The following is a 19,415-nucleotide window of genomic DNA, read 5'->3' as shown; positions in this document are numbered from 1 at the left end:
CCATCATTTATAAACAGTAAACAGATAGTTTATTAATGTTTAATCATTTATAAATGGTAAACAGACAGTTTATTAATGTTTAATCATCATTTATAAACGTTTAACTAACAAAATCATTTATAAATGGCAAATAGATGGTTTACTAATGTAAGTTTAGAGTAACTTTACCATTAAGAAACAATTAAATTATAATTCATTGTTTATTAATAGTTTTAGTTGCACTCATTTTAACATTTTTAACACCATATTAAGTCTATTAATGATTTTGAAATGATTCATATACCTTTAAGAAATTGGTTGAAAACATTTAAAGATGAAATATGTATATAGCACTTTGTAAATGTTAATAATTGGTTTATAAACCATCTATAGACATTATTTAGATGGTTATTGTAAAGTGTTACCGATATAGATTTAATATGCATCAGGACAGCCTCCATCATTAGTTTGGTCCTTTTAGTTTCCTCTCAGAGCCTCCAGACGTTTTTATTTCAACCATCTGAGCTACAAGGCACTTGTTGCTTCCACGTTCCACTCAGAGAGCTGCTTTAGGTTACAACGTTCCCTCAGACTGTAGAGGAACAATGAGCCCTGACAGGAAGTGATCAACTATCAGACAGAGTCAGTTACAGTGTTGTTGTTCAGCAGAGTGAAGGTTTACAGCATCAGAGGCACAACAACACTCAATCAGATGGAAAACACAGGAGATGGTGTGTTTACACAGAGAGGAAGAGACTTTCTATGGTGAGGTCCCAATGAAGCTTCATGAACCATGTTCTTTATTCTCTGAGTCCACTAGACTAGACCTAAAAAGGTTTTAACCCATTCAGGCCTAAAACTGCCTGTAAAAACTGCCTGTAAAACCTGGTTGGTGATTTTAAAATCAGCCCCTAAAACCTGAAGTTTTTCTGTAAATCCAACAGAAGTGTCAACTCTTCTACTAAATAATAGATTTTTATAGAAATTAAATTCAAAAAGTATCTGAGAACTTATAGCTGTTATATCTGAGCTCCCTCCGCTATAGTCGTCTTCACCATGATTTATAAGTTCTGGAGAAGTCCCATGATGCATTGGGACACTCCCACATGGATTCTCATTCTGTGTCTTTTTTTAGTCATTTTGTGTCTTTTTTTGGTGATGATTTCAAAGTTCTATAAAAGTCCCATGATGCATTGCGACTCTCCCACATGTATTCTGATGCATTTCTGCAATAGGTTTAAAAAACTACAAAAAGTACAAAACCACCTATCTGCTTTCCTCTTTAATGGTAGAATAACACAACAGGCCCAACAGGTTTTAATGGTAGAAATGTGGTAATGCTTTCCTCCTTAAATGGGTTAAACTATGGTAACTATGGTAACTATGGTAACTATGGTAACGGAGTGATTTCAACTCTTAGTTGAACAGAGAGCTCCATCTAGTGACTCAGAGGATAAATAACATGGTTCATGAAGCTTCATTAGGACGTCACTGCACAAAACAACTATTTTTCTTCTTTCCACAGATGAGAAAGGAAAGCTGAAGGTTTCTGTCCTCCTGCTGGTGAAACACGAGATGAAACTGATCTCAGAGTTCAGAATCACAAACCAACCGACTGCTGCTGCTCAGTTTAGGAGTTTGATGGAAACTTTCTGGATGTGAAACATTTCTGGAGAAAATATTTCTGATTATTAGACGTGAAAATATTGGACAAACTCAACTGTCCCAACATGCACCAACGTGATGGACGGGTAAAACTACGGGCTGAAATATGTGAAACCAGAAACTGAATTTGAATTATTTATATTTGAATTTGAATTGCTTAACTTGAATAATTGCAATAAAAAAATCATTTGAATTTGTATTGTTCGATTTGAATCATTTTATTGAAAAACTGAATCTGAATTGTAATTTGAAATTTAATTTATTAGTTCAGAACTGAACGTTCAGTTCTGAAAATTCAAATTAAATTAGCAAAATTCAAATTAAATTAGCAAAATTCAAATTAAATGTGATGTAACACATTCTCCTCCTCATGGTAGTTCAGCTGTTTTAATGCTAAATGCTAATAAAGCTGTTTTTAGTTAGTTTGTGATGTTGAACACAGCTGAGGGGGAAAATAAAACCTCTCAGACACATTTTAAAGAATATTTACAGTGAAATCAGCCTTTTGTTGTTCCTGTTTATAAAAATATTGACGGAGCGTTTCTGTACAAACTGGTGACGCGGCAGGATTGAAAAACTACAGACGAGGAGTTGACATGAAGCTGCGTGAGCTGTTACCAAGGCAACGAGGGGGCGGGGCCTAGAGCTCGGTGTCTTTGTACTTCTGAGGGTTGTAGTATCCTCTCCTGCTCTGCTCCGCCGCCAGCTGGCGCCGGTACTCCGCCTCGTCCTCCTCGAAGCCTCGGGACTCAGAGAACGCAGGCCTGGAGGTCTGCTGGTCCCCAGGCTGGGAGCTGGACCTGAACACACACACACACACACACACACAGTTAGCTTTTCCTTCAAGAAGAACAGAAATATCATAAAATATGGAGGAAATATCCTCTCTTTCTGACACTGTACTGCTACAGAGCTAACTGTTAGCCTGTTAGCACATACACACTGTACTGCTACAGAGCTAACTGTTAGCCTGTTAGCACATACACACTGTACTGCTACAGAGCTAACTGTTAGCCTGTTAGCACATACACACCGTACTGCTACAGCGCTAACTGTTAGCCTGTTAGCACATACACACTGTACTGCTACAGAGCTAACTGTTAGCCTGTTAGCACATACACACCGTACTGCTACAGCGCTAACTGTTAGCCTGTTAGCACATACACACTGTACTGCTACAGAGCTAACTGTTAGCCTGTTAGCACATACACACCGTACTGCTACAGCGCTAACTGTTAGCCTGTTAGCACATACACACTGTACTGCTACAGAGCTAACTGTTAGCCTGTTAGCACATACACACTGTACTGCTACAGAGCTAACTGTTAGCCTGTTAGCACATACACACTGTACTGCTACAGAGCTAACTGTTAGCCTGTTAGAACATACACACTGTACTGCTACAGAGCTAACTGTTAGCCTGTTAGCACATACAAACTGTACTGCTACAGAGCTAACTGTTAGCCTGTCAGCACATACACACTGTACTGCTACAGAGCTAACTGTTAGCCTGTTAGCATATACACACTGTACTGCTACAGAGCTAACTGTTAGCACATACACACTGTACTGCTACAGAGCTAACTGTTAGCCTGTTAGCACATACACACTGTACTGCTACAGAGCTAACTGTTAGCCTGTTAGCACTTACACACTGTACTGCTACAGAGCTAACTGTTAGCCTGTTAGCACATACACACTGTACTGCTACAGAGCTAACTGTTAGCCTGTTAGCACATACACACTGTACTGCTACAGAGCCAGCTGTTAGCCTGTTAGCACATACACACTGTACTGCTACAGAGCTAACTGTTAGCCTGTTAGCACATACACACTGTACTGCTTCAGAGCTAACTGTTAGCCTGTTAGCACATACACACTGTACTGCTACAGAGCTAACTGTTAGCCTGTTAGCACGTACACACTGTACTGCTTCAGAGCTAACTGTTAGCCTGATAGCACATACACACTGTACTGCTACAGAGCTAACTGTTAGCCTGATAGCACATACACACTGTACTGCTACGGAGCTAACTGTTAGCCTGTTAGCAATTTGCAGACTAGGGGGTAACTAAGGTGACTAAGGGGTTAACATCCCCTCCGGCTCTGCAGCTGGGAGAGACTGCTGCAGGAGGACTGTTGAAGAGTCAGAACGAGTCTCCAAAAGTCTCCAATAACACCAGAAAAAGTCGCTGGATTTGTCTCCATTCAATTTTTTTTTGAAAAATAGTCGCTAAGGGGGTCTGAAAAGTCGCTAAATATAGCAACAACGCACTGGAAAGGAATAAAATCAGCTCTCAGACTGAACATCTACTCTTGAATAAAGATTTATTCCTTCCTTAAACATGTGGTTTCACCCTGGAGGTGGAGCTCTCACCCTATTGGCTGAGGACGGTTGAGGTTGGGTTTTGGCAGCTTCACTGGGACGGCGTAGATGTCTGGATGCTTCTGAGCGATTTCCAGCTGTGAGGAGAGAGCAGACGTGTAACAACAGATATATAAAGTTTAGAAAACACCACCGGAGACCTGAACACAGACTCTAAGTCAGTAAATATCTCAGATCAAGAGGATATCTGATTATTTTCTGTCTGATCAGATAGTTCTTCTTAGTCAGCAGTTTTTATTTTAGAAAATTAATTTAAATTTTTACAAATTTAAAATAATCTTAAAAGGTTACTGACTCGAGCGTTTTCTGCCTCCTGCAGCTCCAGGAGCCTCTGAGCTCGGGCCAGGTGGTCCATCTTCTCAAACGCTTTGATCTGCAGATATAAACACACATTAATACATGCAAACGATATTTATACCACTGGTTAGACACTGAACATCCACATGGTGGTTCAAACCAACGTCACTGTGGAATGAATGAGTGATTAATGAGTGGAATGAAGATGATGATGAGGGATTATGGATTTAAAACCACAGCTACAAACATCCAGTTACCTGATCACACGTTTTCTATTTCATATTAGAAGCAATGCAAGTGGAAGAGGAAGGAGATCAGATAATAAATCAATAAATCAGCCTTTAAGACAAGAGAAACACTGAATGCTGTTAAAATGTCAAAATATGTTTAAAAACCAGATCAAACAGTAAATCTAAAGGTCTAAAACCAGATCAAACAGTAAATCTAAAGGTCTAAAACCAGATCAAACAGTAAATCTAAAGGTCTAAAACCAGATAAACAGTAAATCTAAAGTTCTAAAACCAGATCAAACAGTAAATCTAAAGGTCTAAAACCAGATCAAACAGTAAATCTAAAGGTCTAAAACCAGATCAAACAGTAAATCTAAAGGTCTAAAACCAGATCAAACAGTAAATCTAAAGGTATAAAACCAGATCAAACAGTAAATCTAAAGGTCTAAAACCAGATCAAACAGTAAATCTAAAGGTCTAAAACCAGATCAAACAGTAAATCTAAAGGTCTAAAACCAGATCAGACAGTAAATCTAAAGGTCTAAAACCAGATCAAACAGTAAATCTAAAGGTCTAAAACCAGATCAAACAGTAAATCTAAAGGTCTAAAACCAGATCAAACAGTAAATCTAAAGGTCTAAAACCAGATCAAACAGTAAATCTAAAGGTCTAAAACCAGATCAAACAGTAAATCTAAAGGTCTAAAACCAGATAAACAGTAAATCTAAAGTTCTAAAACCAGATCAAACAGTCAATCTAAAGGTCTAAAACCAGATCAAACAGTAAATCTAAAGGTCTAAAACCAGATCAAACAGTAAATCTAAAGGTCTAAAACCAGATCAAACAGTAAATCTAAAGGTCTAAAACCAGATCAAACAGTAAATCTAAAGGTCTAAAACCAGATCAAACAGTAAATCTAAAGGTCTAAAACCAGATCAAACAGTAAATCTAAAGGTCTAAAACCAGATCAAACAGTAAATCTAAAGGTCTAAAACCAGATCAGACAGTAAATCTAAAGGTCTAAAACCAGATCAAACAGTAAATCTAAAGGTCTAAAACCAGACCAAACAGTAAATCTAAAGGTCTAAAACCAGATCAAACAGTAAATCTAAAGGTCTAAAACCAGATCAAACAGTAAATCTAAAGGTCTAAAACCAGATCAAACAGTCAATCTAAAGGTCTAAAACCAGATCAAACTGTAAATCTAAAGGTCTAAAACCAGATCAAACAGTAAATCTAAAGGTCTAAAACCAGATCAAACAGTAAATCTAAAGGTCTAAAACCAGATAAACAGTAAATCTAAAGTTCTAAAACCAGATCAAACAGTAAATCTAAAGGTCTAAAACCAGATCAAACAGTAAATCTAAAGGTCTAAAACCAGATCAAACAGTAAATCTAAAGGTCTAAAACCAGATCAAACAGTAAATCTAAAGGTATAAAACCAGATCAAACAGTAAATCTAAAGGTCTAAAACCAGATCAAACAGTAAATCTAAAGGTCTAAAACCAGATCAAACAGTAAATCTAAAGGTCTAAAACCAGATCAGACAGTAAATCTAAAGGTCTAAAACCAGATCAAACAGTAAATCTAAAGGTCTAAAACCAGATCAAACAGTAAATCTAAAGGTCTAAAACCAGATCAAACAGTAAATCTAAAGGTCTAAAACCAGATCAAACAGTAAATCTAAAGGTCTAAAACCAGATCAAACAGTAAATCTAAAGGTCTAAAACCAGATAAACAGTAAATCTAAAGTTCTAAAACCAGATCAAACAGTAAATCTAAAGGTCTAAAACCAGATCAAACAGTAAATCTAAAGGTCTAAAACCAGATCAAACAGTAAATCTAAAGGTCTAAAACCAGATCAAACAGTAAATCTAAAGGTCTAAAACCAGATCAAACAGTAAATCTAAAGGTCTAAAACCAGATCAAACAGTAAATCTAAAGGTCTAAAACCAGATCAAACAGTAAATCTAAAGGTCTAAAACCAGATCAAACAGTAAATCTAAAGGTCTAAAACCAGATCAGACAGTAAATCTAAAGGTCTAAAACCAGATCAAACAGTAAATCTAAAGGTCTAAAACCAGATCAAACAGTAAATCTAAAGGTCTAAAACCAGATCAAACAGTAAATCTAAAGGTCTAAAACCAGATCAAACAGTTTCCCTCAGATTTCCTGTTTTATCTGGTTTTTATCAGTGTAGATCTTGTTGTAGGTCTGATAATCACCTTTCCCAGGAAGGACTTGTTGGCGGGGTCCTCCTCTGGGTCCCGGGGCCCCTGGGGCCCCTGGTCCTCTGAGGTCAGGCTGAGGCGGGGCCCGCTGGGCTTCAGGGCCACCGGAGGGGGAGGCGGCTTGTTGGCGGCCGCCGCGTCGCTGCTGATGGTGCTGCTGGAGTGAGAGTCGTAGCTCCGAGACGAGTCGGTCCGAGTCTGAGCCCGAACCTGAAACACACAGAGGACAGAGGCTTTACAGGAGTTTTACAGGAGTTTTACAGGAGTTTTACAGGAGTTTTACAGGAGCTTTACAGGAGTTTTAGGTCTAAATGGGTTAAAGGTGGCATGTTATATATAACGCAACAAAGTTATGAACAAACTTCCACTTTTCAGATCAAAGAGGAAGATGAAGGCTCAGGATCAGAGGCAAAGAGCAGAGAAGTTGGGAAAATGTTATAATATTTTGAATAAAAATTGCAGCAAGTTTAAATGAGCGTGGAGCTAAAACAACCCGTCATCATAACAGGCTGGATAAAATGGAAGAATTCTGACACAAAATGACCAAAAGAGCCACAATATATACAAAAAGGAGGAGGGGGAGGAGGCGGATCAGGAGGAGGAGGAGCAGGAGGAGGAGCTCACCTTGGGGGGTTCAGGGACAAAAGGAGGAGGAGGGCTGGGCTCTCTGTTCAGCATCTCTCTGCTCCCTGTCCTCCTCATACGAGCCCTGGGTTCAGGATGAGGCTTCTACACACACACACACACACACACACACACACACACACACACACACACACACACACACACACACACAAAACGATGCAGGAGGGTTGTGAGAAGGGAGGTGCATTAGCTCCTGATACTTTTATTTTCATAGATAAAACAGCAAATACATTCAAGTTTTTGTCAAAAAGTGCCTGTAACGCCCGCAAATGTAATAAAAATCTGCATCTTTTCCTGCAATAATCCCACTAAGGTAACAGCGGCCGCCGGCTACCAACCGACCTCGTCTGGCAGGACGGGTTCTGATGATAAGAGTGTTTTTTAGAGTGTTTTAGTGTTTCAGCGTGTTAATTAGAGTGTTTCAGAGTGTTTCAGAGTGTTTTTTTGGTGTTTCAGACTGTTTCAGAGTGTTTCAGAGTGTTTCAGCGTGTTTCAGAGTGTTAATTAGAGTGTTAATTAGAGTGTTTCAGAGTGTTTCAGAGTGTTAATTAGAGTGTTTCAGAGTGTTTCAGAGTGTTTCAGAGTGTTAATTAGAGTGTTTCAGAGTGTTTCAGAGTGTTTCAGTGTGTTTCAGAGAGTTTTTTAGAGTGTTTCAGAGTGTTTCAGTGTGTTTCAGAGAGTTTTTTAGAGTGTTTCAGAGTGTTTCAGAGTGTTTTTTAGAGTGTTTCAGAGTGTTTCAGAGTGTTTTTTAGAGTGTTTCAGAGTGTTTCAGAGTGTTTTTTAGAGTGTTTCAGAGTGTTTCAGAGTGTTTCAGAGTGTTTTAGAGTGTTTCAGAGTGTTTTTCAGAGTGTTTCAGAGTGTTTCAGCACCTCGTCTGGCAGGACGGGTTCTGAGGAGCGGCTGATGGCCGACACCGGCTGGGGCTCGTCCAGCGTCTCGTCCAGCTCGTTGTCGGTGTAAGCCCCGCCCTCGTCCGCCGTGTCGTCGTAGTCGCTGGTCAGCCGGCTGTCCATGCTCAGGTAGTCTGCGCTCATGGCCGACAGGTAGGACATGCGGTCGTCATGGAGATCCAGGTCCTCCTCGGAGCCGTCCAGCTGGAGGAGACACAACCAGTCCAGTTAGGACTCACACAGCTCCACGTAGAGCTCCCATTTCATTTGATTTGATTAAGGATCCCCATTAGCTGATGCCATAGCAACCAGCTAGTCCTCCTGGGGTCCGGAAGAAAATAATAATAATATATATTATAATAATAATAATAAAAACAAAACAAGTACATACAATATAAAATAGACAAACCCACACAATAGTTGACAATATAATAAAATGACTAAACCTCCCCAAAACCTAAATACAGCTGAGTTATTCAAATCACAACACACCCAACGGATGAATGAATGTCTTAGATAGACAGTAAGTTTCTTTTTAAAAACTGATTTACTGTAGAGATACTGAGGCAGATCATCCCAGAGAGACACTGATCTGTAGATAAAAGAACGATGTAAAGTGTTTGATTTTGAACGAGACAATACAAGCCAAATTTGGCCCGCAGTGTAATTTTATTTGGCCCGCGAGGCAATACCAAATTATTATATAATTATTGTACTATAAAAGCTGACCCGCCAGTATTATACGGCGCATTTACCGCTAATACTAGATTTATTATTGTTATTTTATTTTTAAATGTATTTACCTGTTGAAAAAGTTTATTTTGATATTTAAATCAGAAGGATGCAAATAGAAAAGAGGCATACGATTTTTATTTAATTTTTATTTAATAGATTAATGACATTGATGTGTTTTTTATTTGAAATTTGATTTTGCATGTCTGCACTATTTAGTTATATATTGTATGTTTATAAGCGTTGCTGGTTCCATATTTAATGTTAAAGCAAAACATGTTTGGTAGATATTAAAAGGTTTATTTGTTCAATGTTGGCCCGCGATTTTATTCAAGTTTTAAATTTTGGCCCATTGTGTATTTGAGTTTGACTCCCCTGTTCTAGTGTAATAATCATGAACAGTATTCGTAAGACAACTTGATTCTAAAAACACAGGAGTTTTACTACTAGTGACCGACTTAAATATAACTAGCGTGTTGAATGAATGTCTCTTCTCCACTGTGAGCCACAAAACATTTTTAATAAAATACGTTTGTAGGAAAAAACCCAACAGAATCGACGCCGGGGTCGAGGGGTCAGGTGGTGATTCTATCATATGATGACTGGTTCTTGTCCAGGCCTGCAGCAGCAGCTCGTCCTCACAGGTAACAGGACTCACCTTGCCCTCACACACCCACACCGCTCTGTCCTGCTGCTCCCGGATCGAGTCCTTCACGCTGCCGTACCACGCGTCGTTGGCCGAGTTCAGGTCCACGCTCGCTGAACACAAACAGGAAAGAGACACAAATGAGGCCAAGAACCACAGACACACTCAGACACTCTGCAGACGGCTGTTTGGGGAGAATATGCTGTGTATTCATTTGAAGATGCATTAAAATATCAGACATGTAGCAGATTAAATATGCTTCACAAATGGTTTGACAAACACACAGAAATCAGTCTCTTTACAGGGATTGTAAAGAGATTTAGGAAATCCCACTGCACCATTTGGAACAATAACAGGAAAGCAAGAGACCTGACACACCAACATTATTACAGGTATAATAGTACCAGAAATAGGAAAACTACACAGTTCCTGTTCAGACCAAGGACCTGTTTATGTGTATCTTGAATATTGTATCTGTTTTGTGATACTTGTCAATAAATCCCGTAGAGGGCTGTCTTTTTTTTTTTTTAGAAACTCTTGTTATCTCTTGAGATTTTCCACTTCAAATACACTTGAGTTCTACGGCTGAGTGGCACCAAATGAAACGGCTGTGGATAGCAACAAAAAAACGATGGACATATTATAAATATGGAGGACACATTAACAGGTATAACATTGGTTATTTTCTGGATTGAAAATCTGAACATCTCTTGCTATAAGGTCCAGGGCTTCACGGCTGGCTCTCTGCATTAACATTTCTGAAGAGGTGCTTTTATTTGCTTTACTTGTTATTTAGAATAAATATGTTTTGATTACAAATACTGTCCATTTAATTTTGTACACTATGAACGATATGCCAACCTCTTCTATGTCAAGAATTCACAATTCCTTCAACCAGTACTAAATATTAATATGGCAATTTGATTAAAATTATATTCATAATTAATAATCAGTGTTCCAAATCGATAGTTTAGTAACTTTAGAGAGGGCGTGGCCTGAGACTGTAGAGGGCGTGGCCTGAGACTTTAGAGAGGGCGTGGCCTGAGACTTTAGAGAGGGCGTGGCCTGAGACTTTAGAGAGGGCGTGGCCTGAGACTGTAGAGAGGGCGTGGCCTGAGACTTTAGAGAGGGCGTGGCCTGAGGGCGTGGCCTGAGACTTTAGAGAGGGCGTGGCCTGAGACTGTAGAGAGGGCGTGGCCTGAGACTGTAGAGAGGGCGTGGCCTGAGGGCGTGGCCTGAGACTTTAGAGAGGGCGTGGCCTGAGACTTTAGAGAGGGCGTGGCCTGAGACTTTAGAGAGGGCGTGGCCTGAGGGCGTGGCCTGAGACTTTAGAGAGGGCGTGGCCTGAGACTGTAGAGAGGGCGTGGCCTGAGACTGTAGAGAGGGCGTGGCCTGAGGGCGTGGCCTGAGACTTTAGAGAGGGCGTGGCCTGAGACTGTAGAGAGGGCGTGGCCTGAGACTTTAGAGAGGGCGTGGCCTGAGACTTTCCCTGTGGCCACTTTCCCCCCTAGTGGGAACACGACTACAGCTGCTCCTTTAATAACCCCCCTACCTGTGAACAGGTGAGAGCAGCTGCTCCTTTAATAACCCCCCTACCTGTGAACAGGTGAGAGCAGCTGCTCCTTTAATAACCCCCCTACCTGTGAACAGGTGAGAGCAGGTCTTCCTCAGCTTGACGGCCTGCTCGTAGAGTTTCCGTGCGCTGCGCGTGGACCCGGGGACGAGCCGGTTCCTCATGGTCTTGACTCCCTGCTTGCTGTCCGGGTTCAGGAAGACCACGATGGGGTACCACTGGGTGTAGTTCAGGGTGTCCACGGCTTTGGGAGTCACGTCCAGCAGAGCGTGGCGGTCCTGAGGAGACACGGAGGAGATCAATAAGAGCCGATCCAACAGGATTACCGGAAAACTAAACTTGTTGAGTGTGCTTGAAAAAGCACACGATCTACTCTCCACCGGGCTTAATCCTAGAGTTTATTCTTCCGTGTTTGTTTCTGTCGACTACTCCTCCAGAGTTTTGGTCGCACAAACACTAAAAAGGTATCAAATCGACCAGCTCGGCCATGATGAGTGTGCTGTGACTTTTCTAAGGGTTTGAGCAAACGGTTTTCAAATTATTCGGCAAAAACACGTCAAAAAATCCCCCCAATATAACCCTATGGAGAGGCTAGAGTGATGGGAGAAAAATTTGTCAATAAAAATTGTAAACTGCGCTCGAGGCCGCAGATACCACTCTACTGAAATAATTTATAGATATAAACGTAGTAAAATGTGTCTTCTCCCTCACAATCCTCTGGTAAAGCTGTCAGAGTTCTAGTTTGGGCGTAGGACCACAGATGATCCACCAACACCACCAACAGCCTCATTGACTTCCTTCTGATCGCTCTAAAAAAACTATTTCTTCATTTTTCTTCACAGAACACAAATGTAGACGTTCAGGAAGAACTGAGGATGCTCAAAGTGAAGTCAGATCACTGATAGGAGCTACGGTTTGGACTAAAATGCTTTCTGTCTAGTATCTTACAGGATTTCCTCCTCTATTCCATTTTGAAAACAGTTCAAATTGTAATCTAATAATGTCTGGGAGTCAAGCACACTCGCACATTTCTTTAGAAGCTTTCTAGTTTTTACTAGACTTTACCTGTTCGATGATCTGTCTGATGGTGTTGAGTCTCACCACTCCCGAGGATTTCTCACTTCCTGCATCCTTGGGCTCCGTTTCTGGACGAGGAACACAAATATTCACAAGGACGCATGTGTGTCATTTAACTGATTATTAAATCTAGAAATAAGCATGTTGAACTCTTAAAATAATAAATTAACTCTTAAAACCAGATAAATGATCTAACACTTCTAAATCTAAAGGTTTTTTTTATCTTGGTAAGAACCAAATAATCATCAGGTCACTCTGCTCGGGCCAGTTCATCACTGCTGGCAGCTTTCATTTATCTCTTTTTTTTTTTTTTTACATTTTTTGTCTTTTTTGGTCATTTTGTGACAGAAAGAAGATGTAAAAAGACACAAAATGACAAAAAAAGACACAAAAAAGACACAAAAACACACAAAAAAGACAAAAAAGACCAAAAAAGACACAAAAATACAAAAAAAACACAAAAAGATGTAAAATGACCAAAAAAGAGACAAAAAGTAAAAAAAAAAAAAACCCATCAAAAAAGACCAAAAAAAAGACGTAAAATGACCAAAAAAAAGACACAAAATGCGTAAAATCACCCCAAATGTTTTTCTTTTAAGTGTTCAACATGCTTATTTCTAGATTTAATAATCTTAATTTAATAAATCTTGTCAAGTATACTAAATTTCCCCACTGCGGGGTAAATAAAGTCATATCTTATCTTCAATAATTTCTAAGAGGTGACGATGTTTTCACTTACTGGCGACGACGAACTCGTGCGGCAGGTCGTTGCCCAGTTTTTCATTCACTGCATCAGAAATGGGTCCAAATATGACCACAGGTCTCCTGAAACCAGCTGAACAGACACAGACAGGACCAGAGTCAGGAGAGGACAGACAGGTACAGGTGTTTGTATGTATGATATATGATATGTGATATATATATATATATATAACATGTTCAGGACCTTCTCGGAGGACGACCCTCTCGTAAGCAGGGAACTTGGTGGTGACGGGAGCAGCACTCAGGTCCTCTCTGCTCTTGCGTAAGTCTTTCTTCTTGGCTGCCCTTTGACCTCTCAGCCTCCAGAAGTCTCCTCGGTCGTTTCCTGAAGCAGCCCGAGCAGCGTTCTGGACGTTGGCCATCTGCTCCGCTCTGCAGACACACAGAGAAGAGAAGCTGTCGTCAGCAAACGCTCTGATAACTAGTGATGTCCCAATGAAGCCTCATGAACCACTGTCTTTATCATCTGAGTCCACCAGAGCAGTAGTTCTCATCTTTTAGAGTCTCGACCCCCAATCTAACAGCACGTTGTCTCACTGAACACAACCTCACAGTTCAGATCAGACAAACTCAGCTCATACGATGAATTTTGGACAAATAATGGAGCAGACAACAACTAAAACATCTCTCTGTCTGTGCATTTATATATATGTTTTTATATTTTATTGTTAGTTTTAATCTAAGTGCTTTGCTATCAGTCTAAAGGTCCATTCTGACCTCCTGAGTGTGTAACAGTCAGCTTCAAGACAGAGACTCCTTGGAAAGGAACAACTTGATACTTTGGGATTTGTCAGAAAAGACACAAAATTACCCAAAAAAGAATCAAATTGACCACAAAATGACACAAAATGATCAAAAGAAGACACAAAATGGCCAAAAAATGACATAAAATTAAGCAAGAAAGGAATCAAATTGACCACAAAATGACAAAAAATGACCATAAAAAGACACAAAATGGCCCAAAAAGACACAAAATGACCAAAAAAAGATACAAAATGACCAAAAAAAGAATCAAATTGACCACAAAATGACACAAAATGATCAAAAGAAGACACAAAATGGCCAAAAAATTACATAAAATTAAGCAAAAAAGGACTCAAATTGACCACAAAATGACAAAAAATGACCATAAAAAGACACAAAATGGCCCAAAAAGACACAAAATGACCAAAAAAAGAATCAAATTGACCACAAAATGACACAAAATGATCAAAAGAAGACACAAAATGGGCAAAAAATTACATAAGATTAAGCAAAAAAGGACTCGAATTGACCACAAAATGACAAAAAATGACCATAAAAAGACACAAAATGGCCCAAAAAGACACAAAATGGCCCAAAAAAGACACAAAATGACCAAAAAAAGACGTTAAATGACCAGAAAGACTAAAACACATGAACACTTTAACACAGTGGAGACAGAGCTGACTTCCAAAATGATTTGGCGACCCCCAGAAATCATCTCGGGACCCCAATTGGGGCCGGGACCCCCAGGTTGAGAACAGCTGCACTAGATGGCGCTCTCTGTTCAACAAAGAGCTGAAATCACTCTGCTACCATAGCTTGAGCCTCTTTCCTTAAACCAAGAGCTCCACCTAGTGGACTCTAAGACAGGAAGTGGTTCATGAAGCTTCATTGGGACACCACCACTAATAACCAGCGGTGTGTTCTCTACAGGTTCACCTGCCTGGCCTCTGGTCCTCACCTGCTCTTGTTGGGGATGATCCCTTTCTCCTGCAGCTGGTTGTCTCTGTCGGAGCGGATTGCCAGCCAGTTGCCCAGTTTGCCGTCATAAAGTGTGTCTGTGACTTTGAAGATCTCTCCTCTGGAGAAGGGGAGGCTCTGAGGAGCCTCCTTCTCATACTCAAAGTGAGTCCTGATGAAGAAAGAGTCTCCTCGGCCAGACGCCAGGATGTCTTTATACACTGGAACAGGAGAAACAACAGAGGAAATTAATCATTCTGGCTTCATCAAGTCACTGAGGGTCACAAGACTGGCATGATGCTAAAGAAAAAAGTTAATTCATTAGTGGTTCCTTTATAGTCAGTTATAGTTTGTGTCTTTTTTTGGTCATTTTATGTCTTTTTGGTCATTTTGTGTCTTTTTTTTGTCATTTTGTGTCTTTTTAAAAAAAAAAACAGACAACAATAGTCAGAAAAACAGAACAAAATTTGGCAGAAAAACTGACAAAAAAAGTCAGAAAAAATTGTTGGAAAAACTGAACAAAACTAGTCAGAAAAGCATTATATGCCAAATGAATGCAGAAAACCAGGTCATTTCAGAGGATTCACACACTTTTTCTTGCAACTGTAACACCAACTTTGATTGTCTGATCAATAAGAATTTAATGGCAGCTTCCCACAGGGAGAGCAAAGCTGATCAATAGATTCCCAGGTGGGGTTAAACGCGTGTGTGTGTGTGTGTGTGTGTGTGTGTGTGTGTGTGTGTGTGTGTGTGTGTGGATACCTTCAGGTTTACTCTGAGCCAGGATGGTCACGTCTTCTCCTTTAGGAATCTCCAGCAGGTAGAGGACAGCGTCCTCCCGCACCATGCCCCGGAAGTCCATGTTGTTCACCTGGAGCACACAACACATCAGGAATACTGTCATCAGGAATACTGTCATCAGGAATACTGTCGTCAGGAATACTGTCATCAGCAATACTGTCATTAGGAATACTGTCATCAGGAATACTGTCATCAGGAATACTGTCGTCAGGAATACTGTCATTAGGAATACTGTCATCAGGAATACTGTCATCAGGAATACTGTCATCAGGAATACTGTCGTCAGGAATACTGTCATCAGCAATACTGTCATTAGGAATACTGTCGTCAGGAATACTGTCATCAGGAATACTGTCATCAGGAATACTGTCGTCAGGAATACTGTCATCAGGAATACAGTCATCAGGAATACTGTCATCAGGAATACTGTCGTCAGGAATACTGTCATCAGGAACACTGTCGTCAGGAATACTGTCATCAGGAATACAGTCATCAGGAATACTGTCATTAGGAATAATGTCGTCAGGAATACTGTCGTCAGGAATACTGTCGTCAGGAATACTGTCATCAGGAATACTGTCATCAGGAATACTGTCATCAGGAATACTGTCATCAGGAATACTGTCATTAGGAATACTGTCGTCAGGAATACTGTCGTCAGGAATACTGTCATCAGGAATACAGTCATTACGAATACTGTCGTCAGGAATACTGTCGTCAGGAATACTGTCATCAGGAATACTGTCATCAGGAATACTGTCATTAGGAATACTGTCATCAGGAATACTGTCATTAGGAATACTGTCATCAGGAATACTGTCATCAGGAATACTGTCATTAGGAATACTGTCATCAGGAATACTGTCATCAGGAATACTGTCATTAGGAATACTGTCATCAGGAATACTGTCATCAGGAATACTGTCATTAGGAATACTGTCATCAGGAATACTGTCATCAGGAATACTGTCATTAGGAATACTGTCATCAGGAATACTGTCATCAGGAATACTGTCATCAGGAATACTGTCATTAGGAATACTGTAATCCTACTAAATAATAGATTTTTCAGCCTCTGTAGCAGATAGAAATGAAATTCATAAAGTATGTGAGAGCTTATAGCTGTTATATCTGAGCTCCCTCCGCTATAGTCGTCTTCACCATGATTTATACATTCTGGAAAAGTCCCATGATGCATTGGGACACTCCCACATGGATTCACATTTTGTGTTTTTTTTGTGTCTTTTTTTGTTTGTTTTTTTAGTAATTTTGTGTCTTTTTTAGTAATTTTGTGTCTTTTTTTGGTCATTTTGTGTCTTTTTTGGTCATTTTGTGTCTTTTTTGGTCATTTTGTGTCTTTTTTGTCATTTTGTGTCTTTTTTGGTCATTTTATGTCTTTTTTTTGTCATTTTGTGTCTTTTTTTGGTCATTTTGTGTCTTTTTTTTTGTCATTTTGTGTCTTTTTTTTGTCATTTTGAGTCTTTTTTTGGTCATTTTGTGTCTTTTTTTTTGTCATTTTGTGTCTTTTTTTGGTCATTTTATGTCTTTTTTTAGTCAGTTTGTGTCTTTTTTGGTCATTTTGTCTCTCTTTTTTTGGTGATGATTTCAAAGTTCTGGAGAAAGTCCCATGATGCATTGCGACACTCCCACATGTATTCTGATGCATTTCATTGGCCAAGAGACTGAAAATAGGTGGAAAAAACTACAAATACTACAAAACCACGTATCCTCTTTAATGGTAGAATAACACAACAGGCCCAACAGGTTTTAATGGTAGAATGCGGTGATGTTTTCCTCCTTTAATGAATTGAATCAAGGACTAAAGCAGTGTCACCTTCATGATCTGGTCTCCGGTGTGGAGCCCCTCCTGCTCGGCGGCGCTGTCCTCCTGGACGCCAGCGATGAAGATCCCCACGTCGTTGCCCCCCGCCAGCCTCAGACCAACACTGTCCCCCTTCTGGAACCGCACCATCACCGTGTTCGGCCTGACGACGACAACAACAACAACAACAACAGCTCGTTTACTTTATCTTTGTTGAGGCCAACAGGTTTCATACAACATAGGATATTTTTCCTTTAAAAACAACAACAAACCAAAACATAATTTCTCTTAGATTTACAGATTCCTGATATAAAGGAAAAGCAAAGAAAAGGAAAAGAAACTAAACTATAGAAAAGAGAAGCGTTTGTATCCAGAGTTATATATCAGCAGCAGTTTTCTTCCCAGGAACAATTTTTAACATGTTTATATATTAACAGTACGAACAGTTGGGACATAAGAAGGAGTTTCACTTTAATTCTCTGAAAGAAAATAAATAAAGAAAAAGGGACATGCATATACACTAAGCACTTTCATAAAGAAATCTCAAAGAGCTTCAGAAACCAGCAACAAAATAAACAAAAGACTGAGAGAAAAATCAGAGCCGTCAAAATCAGCAGCAGATAAAAAGACTCAGGTAATAAAGTAGATGAAAGAATCAGCTGAAGGAGATGAATAACTGGTGAACTGACCCGTAGATGTCCTGGTCCTCTGCTGGGGGCTTCAGAGGGACTTTAGGAGGAGCCTGGTGGACCCTCGGGGCTAAACACACACAAACACTAACATTAACATTAAACCAGGGGAGTCAAACTCAAATACACAATGGGCCAAAATGTAAAACGTGAATAAAATCGCGGGCCAACATTGAACAAATAAACCTTTTAATATATACCAAACATGTTTTGCTTTCACATTAAATATGGAACCAGCAACGCTTATAAACATACAATATATAACTAAATAGTGCAGACATGCAAAATCACATTTCAAATAAAAAACACATCAATGTCATTCATTTACAATAATAATATAATAATTTGGTATTGCCTCGCGGGCCAAATAAAATTACACTGCGGGCCAAATTTGGCCTGCGGGCCAGAGTTTGACACCCCTGCATTAACTGGTTAATGGTCACAGCTTCATGTGTTCATAAAGACCCCCACACACACTGCCCCGACGGAACCTGAAGGAACCCGACGGAACCCGACGGAACCCGACGAGCTCGTGTCACAGTCGGGTGAAAAAAAGCAGAAAAACACGTTGCCACGACGACGGCCGACCACACAGCAGCCTGTACGTTCTGATGCAATAAGTCTCCCTGACAACGTGTTTTTATAAAAACGAAACAAAATGTAGTTGTTACGGCTGCTGCCGTCATCTCATTTGCACTGCAGGTGCATGTGTGTTAATCTTTCATGCAGAGTGAGTGCTCCTGTCCTGATCCAGAGATCGTGTGGCTCCCGCGCCTCATTGGCTCTGCATCCCTGGCGTTGCCATTATCGAAGGCGGGGACTACAAAAGCCGGTGACGCCAGAGGACGGGTGGGACTGCTGTCACTTACGCATCTACCGAGATTGAGATTGTGAAGTTATTCTGTGAAAGATTGGTGTTAACATTGTTAGAGAGTGTTTGTGAGAGTGCTTGTGCTCTGGGTAACCAGAGCAAGAGTGCCTGTGTTTAAGGAAGCAGTAGGGGTGAGCTGCCTTTTTCTATAATACTGTTTTCTCCTGTTTTTGACTTAGGTTAGGGAGTTAGGATCAGTACTTGTATTTTTGTTTCTTTTCTTTTCAGTAGGGATTAGGATGTTTGGGACCCTTGAGTTTAGATCGGTGTTTTGTTTGTTATTTTAGGCCTGGGCTCACCCTGAAGCCACGCTTCATCACTTGTATATATACCGCACCAATTCACTGTATGTAATCGCACTTTTTTTGTTGTAAATAAAACTGTATTTCTCTAAACTTACACCGTGTTTGGGTGT

At 40.1% G+C, this 19,415-nt stretch overlaps 1 protein-coding gene across 4 annotated transcripts in view; it reads right to left on the bottom strand.

Annotated features, from left to right (window-relative positions):
- Positions 1 to 1,950: 1,950 nt before the first annotated feature.
- tjp2a (tight junction protein 2a (zona occludens 2)) overlaps positions 1,951 to 19,415 on the bottom strand; it is a 63,833-nt gene continuing 46,368 nt past the window's right edge. For all 4 annotated transcript variants that reach the window (XM_059358131.1, XM_059358129.1, XM_059358128.1 and 1 more), the window contains 15 exons: positions 18,130 to 18,199; positions 17,453 to 17,603; positions 15,580 to 15,688; positions 14,819 to 15,038; positions 13,298 to 13,485; positions 13,091 to 13,186; positions 12,340 to 12,419; positions 11,342 to 11,552; positions 9,714 to 9,814; positions 8,303 to 8,527; positions 7,413 to 7,517; positions 6,783 to 6,998; positions 4,326 to 4,403; positions 4,022 to 4,107; positions 1,951 to 2,444 (listed from right to left, as the gene is read on the bottom strand). In XM_059358131.1, coding sequence (XP_059214114.1) covers positions 2,285 to 2,444; positions 4,022 to 4,107; positions 4,326 to 4,403; positions 6,783 to 6,998; positions 7,413 to 7,517; positions 8,303 to 8,527; positions 9,714 to 9,814; positions 11,342 to 11,552; positions 12,340 to 12,419; positions 13,091 to 13,186; positions 13,298 to 13,485; positions 14,819 to 15,038; positions 15,580 to 15,688; positions 17,453 to 17,603; positions 18,130 to 18,199 — 2,096 coding nt within the window. In that variant the 3' untranslated portion in view covers positions 1,951 to 2,284. The remainder of the gene's footprint in view (positions 2,445 to 4,021; positions 4,108 to 4,325; positions 4,404 to 6,782; positions 6,999 to 7,412; positions 7,518 to 8,302; positions 8,528 to 9,713; positions 9,815 to 11,341; positions 11,553 to 12,339; positions 12,420 to 13,090; positions 13,187 to 13,297; positions 13,486 to 14,818; positions 15,039 to 15,579; positions 15,689 to 17,452; positions 17,604 to 18,129; positions 18,200 to 19,415) is intronic.

Source organism: Centropristis striata, chromosome 19 (genome assembly GCF_030273125.1).
Source record: "Centropristis striata isolate RG_2023a ecotype Rhode Island chromosome 19, C.striata_1.0, whole genome shotgun sequence".
NCBI lineage: Eukaryota > Metazoa > Chordata > Actinopteri > Perciformes > Serranidae > Centropristis > Centropristis striata.
The sequence above is the reverse complement of the archived record's forward strand: the minus strand, read 5'-3'. Positions and strand labels throughout refer to the sequence as shown.